The sequence below is a fragment of the Phaethon lepturus genome, unplaced genomic scaffold (genome assembly GCF_000687285.1).
Source record: "Phaethon lepturus isolate BGI_N335 unplaced genomic scaffold, ASM68728v1 scaffold5694, whole genome shotgun sequence".
In the NCBI taxonomy this organism is placed as follows: Eukaryota; Metazoa; Chordata; class Aves; order Phaethontiformes; family Phaethontidae; genus Phaethon; species Phaethon lepturus.
Window position 1 is genome coordinate 58,579 of NW_010535336.1, and position 7,662 is coordinate 66,240.

The 7,662-nt window shown below is 41.0% G+C and overlaps 1 protein-coding gene across 1 annotated transcript in view; it reads right to left on the reverse strand.

Annotated features, from left to right (window-relative positions):
• The window catches only part of LOC104619767 (suppressor of tumorigenicity 7 protein homolog), a 57,465-nt gene extending 54,105 nt beyond the window's left edge, over positions 1–3,360 (reverse strand). Inside the window, exons 1-3 of the mRNA XM_010285766.1 lie at positions 3,299–3,360; positions 2,622–2,737; positions 1,390–1,465 (exon numbers count right to left, since the gene is read on the reverse strand). Coding sequence (XP_010284068.1) covers positions 1,390–1,465; positions 2,622–2,737; positions 3,299–3,360 — 254 coding nt within the window. The remainder of the gene's footprint in view (positions 1–1,389; positions 1,466–2,621; positions 2,738–3,298) is intronic.
• Between the last annotated feature and the right edge of the window lie 4,302 nt (positions 3,361–7,662).

Below are 7,662 nucleotides of genomic sequence, written 5' to 3' on the forward strand. Positions count from 1 at the left end.
CACTGAATTCAACGTGAGACAGCAATGTGCCCTTGCAGCACAGGCAGCAAATGGTATCCTGAGCTGCATTAGGAGGAGTGTTGCCAGCAGGTGAAGGGAGGTCATCCTTCCCCTCTGCTCAGCACTGGTGAGGCCACACCTCAGTGTTGTGTCCAGTTCTGGGCTCCCCAGTACAAGAAGTACAGGGACATACTGAAGAGAGTCCAACAAAGGGCTATGAAGATGATTAAGGGACTGGAGGACCTCACATATGAGGAAACGCTGAGAGCTGGGACTGTTCAGCTTGGAGAAGAGAAGGCTCAGGGTGGATAACCATCAATGTTTTTAAAGACCTCAAGAGAGGGTGCAAAGAGGACAGAGCCAGGCTCTTTTTAGTGGTGCCCAGTGACAGGACCAGAGGCAATGGGCACAAACTAAAACACAGGAGGCTCTGTCCGAACATCAGGAAACACTTTTTTACTGTGAGGGTGACCAAGCACCAGCACAGGTTGTCCAGGGAAGTTGTGGCGTCTCCCTCCTCGGAGATACTCAAAAGCTGTCTGGACATTGTCCTGTGCAACGTGCTGTAGGTGGCCCTGCTTGAACTGGGGGGTTGAACCAGATGATGTCTGGAGGTCCCTGCCAACCTCAACCATTCTGTGATTCTGTGATATGCAAGTAGAACAGGATAGGCTTATAGCTCACTTCTGCAAAAGCCTTTTATGCTACATGCTGTCAGTTAAACTGCTGTCCAGGAACAAACAATTCTTTTCCTCCTTCTAATGAAACATGTGAAGGACAATCCATAAAGCACCAGTTTATGGAATTCTACAATGCAGTAATCTCTGACAGCAACCTAAGGGACTTTCTCTACTTTATGCACTTTGGCAACATTTATACAGTTTGCTATGCCAGTAAAGCATCACAGCACTGAGTTTATTGTGGGATCTCAGAATACTACACTTCTCATTGAGAAAATAAATTACGGACAAAGACCAAAAGTCCCAGAAAATGACATCATATTCTCTCACACTATGAAATGAGTATTTCAGAAGGTGTTTATGAGTCCCTTCTTTCTTCCCTCTGTTCAGGATGACTGAAAAATCCAAAAGGGAACTCTCCATCCCATATTTCATATGGTCATCAGGAGGCAACTTAATTACCACTTCGCTACGCTGATCCAAAGCCCACCGACATCAATGGGAAGACTCCCATTGTTATCACTGCCCTAAGGATTTTCTGGGTGGCTAGCACAACATGCAGCTGTGCTTTTTTCCTCCCACTGTAGGTCTTCCTGTGACAAGCCTGTAATCATGGTTAAAAATTACTGTAGCAAACCCCCTGCCTTAAGCTATCATCAAATGGATTTTTAAATAACAGGAAATAAATGTTAGTTGTGCTGTCACTCACTCATTCAATTCCAAAGCTTCATGTGCTGCAGAAATTCGGGCTTGGGGGTTTCTCTCTCTCCAGGCTTTTTGCATTACTATTCAGTAAACAAAGCAGAACAGGGGCATATCAGTCATTACAGCGTTAACAAGGAGAATCTACTGCATTGTAATAACAGAATTTATTAGTCTCAGCTTGACTCACTCCAGAGCATTTCAAAGAGCTCAGTGGTCGCTCAAAAGATACATAATCAACATGAGCTTTTGTCCCAACTACTCAGCTTTATTCTTTCATTTAGTTAAACTTTTTTCCATGGAAAATCTGGCTGAGAGATCATGCCATCTGCACTGTCACATACAGGTGACAAGCAGCTTTTTCCTCTTGGGTAAGTAGATTCCACAGGGCACAGAAGAATACAAGGATAGTTGGGATCCTTATTCTAGTTCCTTACTGTGCTGTTGCTTTAGGTGAATGTTAAATGGAACCAACATCCAGTCTAATCAGATCACCTCATAATTAGCCCACTGAGTTCAGAAAATAGGATACATACTTATCGTGTGTCAAATGCCAAAAAAGCATAGTATGTTCTCCTTTATAACTGCCCTCAGAATGGAGCGCCCAACTGTCAGTATCAATCCTTCCCCAAGAGACAAAGAAGATTTGTCTCTTCAGAGGCAAATCCTGATGATTAAAATCACTGTCATACATTTTTAGCAGAACCAAAGTCAACACGTGAATGTAACAGTAAAGGCTTAATACAACTGAAGTTGCTTACATCAAATTCAGTTGTAAATGTGTTGTTTCCATTTTTTACAGAGCATCTAACTACGTGAGGGAATGAAACATAGGACTCAAGCTTTACAAAAGCACTCCCTTTTCTGTCAGCGTAGACTAAATGGGACCTAGATAATGTAACTCAACATACTACACTGCAGCTGATGCAAATTAAGCTATACACATTCGAAGCCACTTCAAGAAACAGGAAGCAAAACCAGGTCTTTACACTTGCAAATGGTACCCTGAATCACTTCAGCAGGAATAGTGACACAAATTTTTAGCTAGTTTATACCTGTATAAATACTTGTTCACCTCTAGAATACTACGAACCCAACAGCAACAGCCTTCCAGGCATGATCAAACTTTTACCTTTTCTTATCTACCCAAGAGATCGATGTCTGACTGCATTTTTCTTGCATCGTTTTAAAACAATCATTAACCTACTAGCAAAAATGGTTGTTCACAATGTCTCTTACTAGCGTCTGCAGGCCGTAAATGATCTGTGTCACATGTAAAGAATGTCTGATGGTCCTGTGCTGAAAGATTCATATCGTAGTAAGTCAAAGGTTCTCTCCCTGTTACCCATGTATACCTGCAAATATGCCAACAAAGAGACATTTTGGTTAATGAGGTCACATTTGGCGAAAAGAATCCAGACAAGAATCCTACATGCTGGAGATGGGGATAGCCTACTAAATTCACCTAGCCAATCTTCTAACCAACATGCATTCCATTTCACTGTACTGTGATGGAACAACAGTAGTTGAACCTAAGCTAATGAGGATGTTGGAAAGTACACACTGGAAATAGGTAACATACATATTCAAACATTAGGACTACATGAAACCTAGATATAATTCATAAGGTTGTTTGCTATAACTGATTTGAACAGAATTACTGTACTGGGTACACCACATTTAGGTTTTCCTTTTTTAATAAGACCACCAAAAATTGCAGAAATAGCAAGTGCATGAGCATGAATTTAAGTTCTTTTTAATTCAGAAACATTTAAAAAATGACAGAAAAACCTGGCATGAGCACAAGTGTCCACAGTTGGTTTTGTTTTTCCACCTCTGAGTTAGATTAATGGAAAAGTACAATCAAGGCCCTTAACCCAGCACTATGCCTGAAACTGTAACTTTGTAGCACTTACCGATTATATTCAGCTCCTCTGAACAGATTTAAGGGATTTCGCCAGACTTTGCATTCTGTCATAAACAGAAACACACAATAATGAATCTCTCCCAAATTACAATGAGGTTTTGGAGGTTTATCAGAAACATCAGTTACCTTCTAATGAGTATTATCAAGTAACTTTTAGTTTTTATGGGTGAAAATGGGAAGAAAAAATCAAGAGCAAAGAGATGCAAAAAAACAGACTGTTCTTCTGTTTAAATAATAATTTCATTATAAATTAGTGTCAGCAAATGTTATTATTCCAGACAAATAACCACTAACAGAGCTCCAAATGCCAGATGAAAGGATAACACCGATTAGTGCCAGGGCTCGCATTTACCACAATGCAGAATTGAAGAGGGATCGCACTGGGTTACTGCACGGAAAAACAGCAATTAACTCAGTCCCTATGGACTTGTTATTTCTGCAGGAAAACTTCATTGTCTAGTTAATACTGTAAATCACTGAGAATTTCAGCTACAGTTGCCAAATTTAATTCCTCCTTAGCTTGTGAAGCAAAAAAATCCATGGCAACATCTGCTGACCTTATTCAAGTTATAAGCATCCCAGGGTTGACAAAGGATGCTGGAGTTGATTGGCATAGAAAAGTTAATTGCATTGTAAAGGTTTGGGAACACTAAAGGCATTTAATACATTTCTCTCAGGGGTGAGAAAAATGCATATTCTTCACACTACAGGTAGGAAATGATAGGAAAATCCACAACAATGTAATTCAGAACAGAACTAAAAAAAAAAAACCCACAAAAATAAATTTCTGCAGCTTTTGAAAAGGTGAGGTCTTGATTCTGGCTTTTCTTCCTTGAACACCAGATTTGTTCTCTTCATTTCAACCAGTGAAGGTGAGACCAGAGTCAAACCCAGTATTTGCAACAAAGACTCACTGAGAGGCAGCATGTCCTTCCACCGCAAATCTGCTACTGGATGACCCCTCACATGGTGCTCTGCAAAAACTCACCAGTAGCATTGGCCCTGCAGCATTTCACCAGTGCTTTCCACCACCAGAAGTCAAGCAGCAGGATTTTCCCTATGAAATTCTGTGACATTGTTTCTAAAGAGATCACAGCAACAGTTTTCTGGTGGGATACTGAGTCAGCAGGGTATCTACTCCATACAACACTGGGAAGCATATGCCTGTTCCCTTTATGCCTGTTTCATTAAAGAAAGAGACAGATATACAGGACAGCAAGTTAAGTCCTTCTCTTTTTTCACGGACATAGCTCCCATTTCTGAGTATGAGGCTAAAGTGGCACGGAGAGAAAGCATTTTACATAAATCATTTGCAATAACATAACGAAACCTGCAGCTACACAAAAGCTAGTCAAGAGGCATAGGAGCTGGGCCCTCAGCTTGGTGCCTGCATCACCTAACATGTGCATGAAACAGAGACAGGGAGAAGGATGATGTTTGGGAAGAGAACATTGATTATACATCTCCATCTTTCAACTAACCACTTCAGCAGGTAGCTAATATTAGAAAGCTCCACCAGTTTTACTCAGCAAAAGTCCTCAATTGACATTCAGCTGTTCTGTTGTGCGGCCAGAGGGTAAGGCTGTTTGACAAGCTTCGATCTGACAGTTTTTACATAATATGACTTTCAGACCATAGTAAATATTAAATAAACATCAGCCTTCTCAGTTCCAGAGGTACAATTCAATGGCTTGGCTTGTTCTATTTGTAACCAACAAGATCAGGCAACAACTATTTGATCACAGTGACACCATTCTTTTCGCTCATTTTATTGAAGTGGTTATACTTCATCCGAAGCAAGCAGTACTTCAGCACTGTAGCAGGAAAAGGGGAGGTGAAGAAGGGATTTTATTACCACCTCCTGTCATAGGGGTACTTTGGCATCTGTCCGGCTAGGTAAACATGATGTGCTCTTTGTTGCTTTTGTCTTGGTATCCGCTGATACCGTGGTCTCAGTACAACAACCATTCCTCTGGTCTTTCTGACAAAGATATCTACTGCAATATTCTACGATAGTCAAACATCTGCATAGGAAAACATGGTGAGCCAAGTGAAAAAGCCATCTTCACCTTGCTGGATAGCAAAAGAAATATCCCAGTGTTGAGGCATGGTAAACTGAAAAGGTTACATTTTCTGTTACAATACAAACTAATAATACACCTATGTCCTTATTTTATATAAGTAATTAGGATTTATTGAAGATTAATCTTTTAGCTCCTTGTTCAATTATTAAGTTTTGAGCATCGGTATCTCTCTGAAGGCACGCATAACAGGCTATCCGTACAGACACACTATCCAGAGACCCTGTGAGAGTCCCAAGTCAAAGACTTGAGTGCTAATGCACTGAAAGCAAACACATTCCTTCACTATTCCTTTGTATCAGAGAAGTCAAGATGCTTGGATGAACTTCATTAGTCTAAATACCATGCCTTCTGCTTTAAAACGATGGGAGTTATTTCAGAGCTGCTGAAGTGTGAATGAGTGCACTGATGAGTGCACACAGGTGTTTCCAAGCTGTCCCATGTTTCCTGCTGGTTCACCCAAATCTAATATCTTGGACCATGCAGTGCTGCTATTCACAGCCTCTCCTCAGATGGGAATGACAGCAGCTGAATTTGCTGTCTGATGTATGGAGACTTCTCTCAGTAGAAATACTCAGAGAGAAAGGTTTTTGGAGGCCACCTATTCCATTTTAACTTGTAAGATCAAAGATAATATTTATTGGCCTGTTTTCATAAACACTGAAGAGCAGAAATAAAATTTGCCAGGTACAGACATAGGCACCTCAGCTGCTAAACAATAATGTTTTCTCCATAACTGAACTTGGGGTTTTTTCATTCACTTTTCCTCACTTGTTAATTCTGATACATTTTAAAAGGCTGCAGAGGAAATAGATTTAATGAAATCATAATTGATTCTAGGGGCACATCCCTAATGAAAGCTAAATTAATTTCCAGTATTAAGATTATGGCCTGTACACCAAGCTAGGGATGAAACAGGTAAGCTTTGTTTTACAGATGAGGAACACAAGCTGAGATGCTCCTGCCCTGACTTTCTTTAACAGTGAGTATCTCCAACTCAAGCCAGAAGCAAGAGTATTTCAGCATCTTCATCACTCATGGGCTAAGCTTTCAATTCATTCCCCCCCACCAGGTAGCTAAGTCACCCAAGCAGGGAGACAAGTTCCCCTGGGATTCCTCTTCAGTCTGAAAAAAATCAGTGCTTGGGGGGCTGATTCGTTTTAGACAGGCTGGCCTGTCTCTTAGGGGAACCATCCTCAGGCAACCAGGCACCCGTCTCAAAGTGCCTCAGCAGAATCCCAAACCCTGTGACGTGAACTAAGTGACCTGCAGGGATAGTCCTCCGGCGGCAGAGCTGTAACAGGACTCAAACTGCCTCAGTTCAAAACTGACATCCTCCCCTCCGCCACATAAGAGCTGATGTCTTCTGAGTTAGCATTGTCTTTTTCACCAGAGCAAGTAAATTAGTATTCATTACAGTAATATATAAATGAATAAAAAAATTACAACTCATACATTTATACTGCTCATGTAAGACTCTCAAAACACCTCTTCATGCATATGTTCATCCAGAATAATCATATGCACTAGAAAAGAAGTCCCAGAGTCAACTTTAAAGGCTTGAATGGCTTAAAGTCAGACACCTGCAGCCTGATTTGCAGCACCCACCCCTTGCACTGAAACTCATAGGGGCTGTGAATGCCTGCAAGATCACCAAAATTGAGCCCCAAATGCCTGAAATCAGGTCCCCTAAACTGGAAGCCTTTTTTTAAAACCTGATTGTGTTATGACTTGCCCAGTCACAAATCAAATTGGTAGCAGAGTCAGGAACAGAACAAGCCCTTAAGCTATTAAAAGCCACTGTGCTTCCATTTACTAAACTGAAATCCAAATGTTGTTTCCATACTACTTGCACTATCTACAAAATAAAGCGATGCAAAAGCAGATGGGCATTCCCAACATCTTTTTCTGATTTTTTTTGTTTTTTTACAATGTTGGTTTATTCAACAGAATTTAAATGAAAATACTGCCAGCCTTTAGAAATGATATTGCAGAAAGCACATGTGCAATTTAGCAGGGCTTTCAGAACAAGGAGGCAATAAGATGTATTGGCAATGCAGCCTGAGCAATAAGCACTGCCTGGATTTGGAAAGATGTAATTAGCCAGAGCAATTAGTGAAGCAGCTCTGCCTTTCATTTGACAACTAAACAAGTTTAAAGGAAGCTTTATGTGGTCTCACGGCTCAGCATAAGATGCCATTTGTACCGCGGGCCTACGGCAGGCCGCCCAAGGGGTGCCTAGCTTCTGCTGCCACGACAGGCCTGAGCCCAA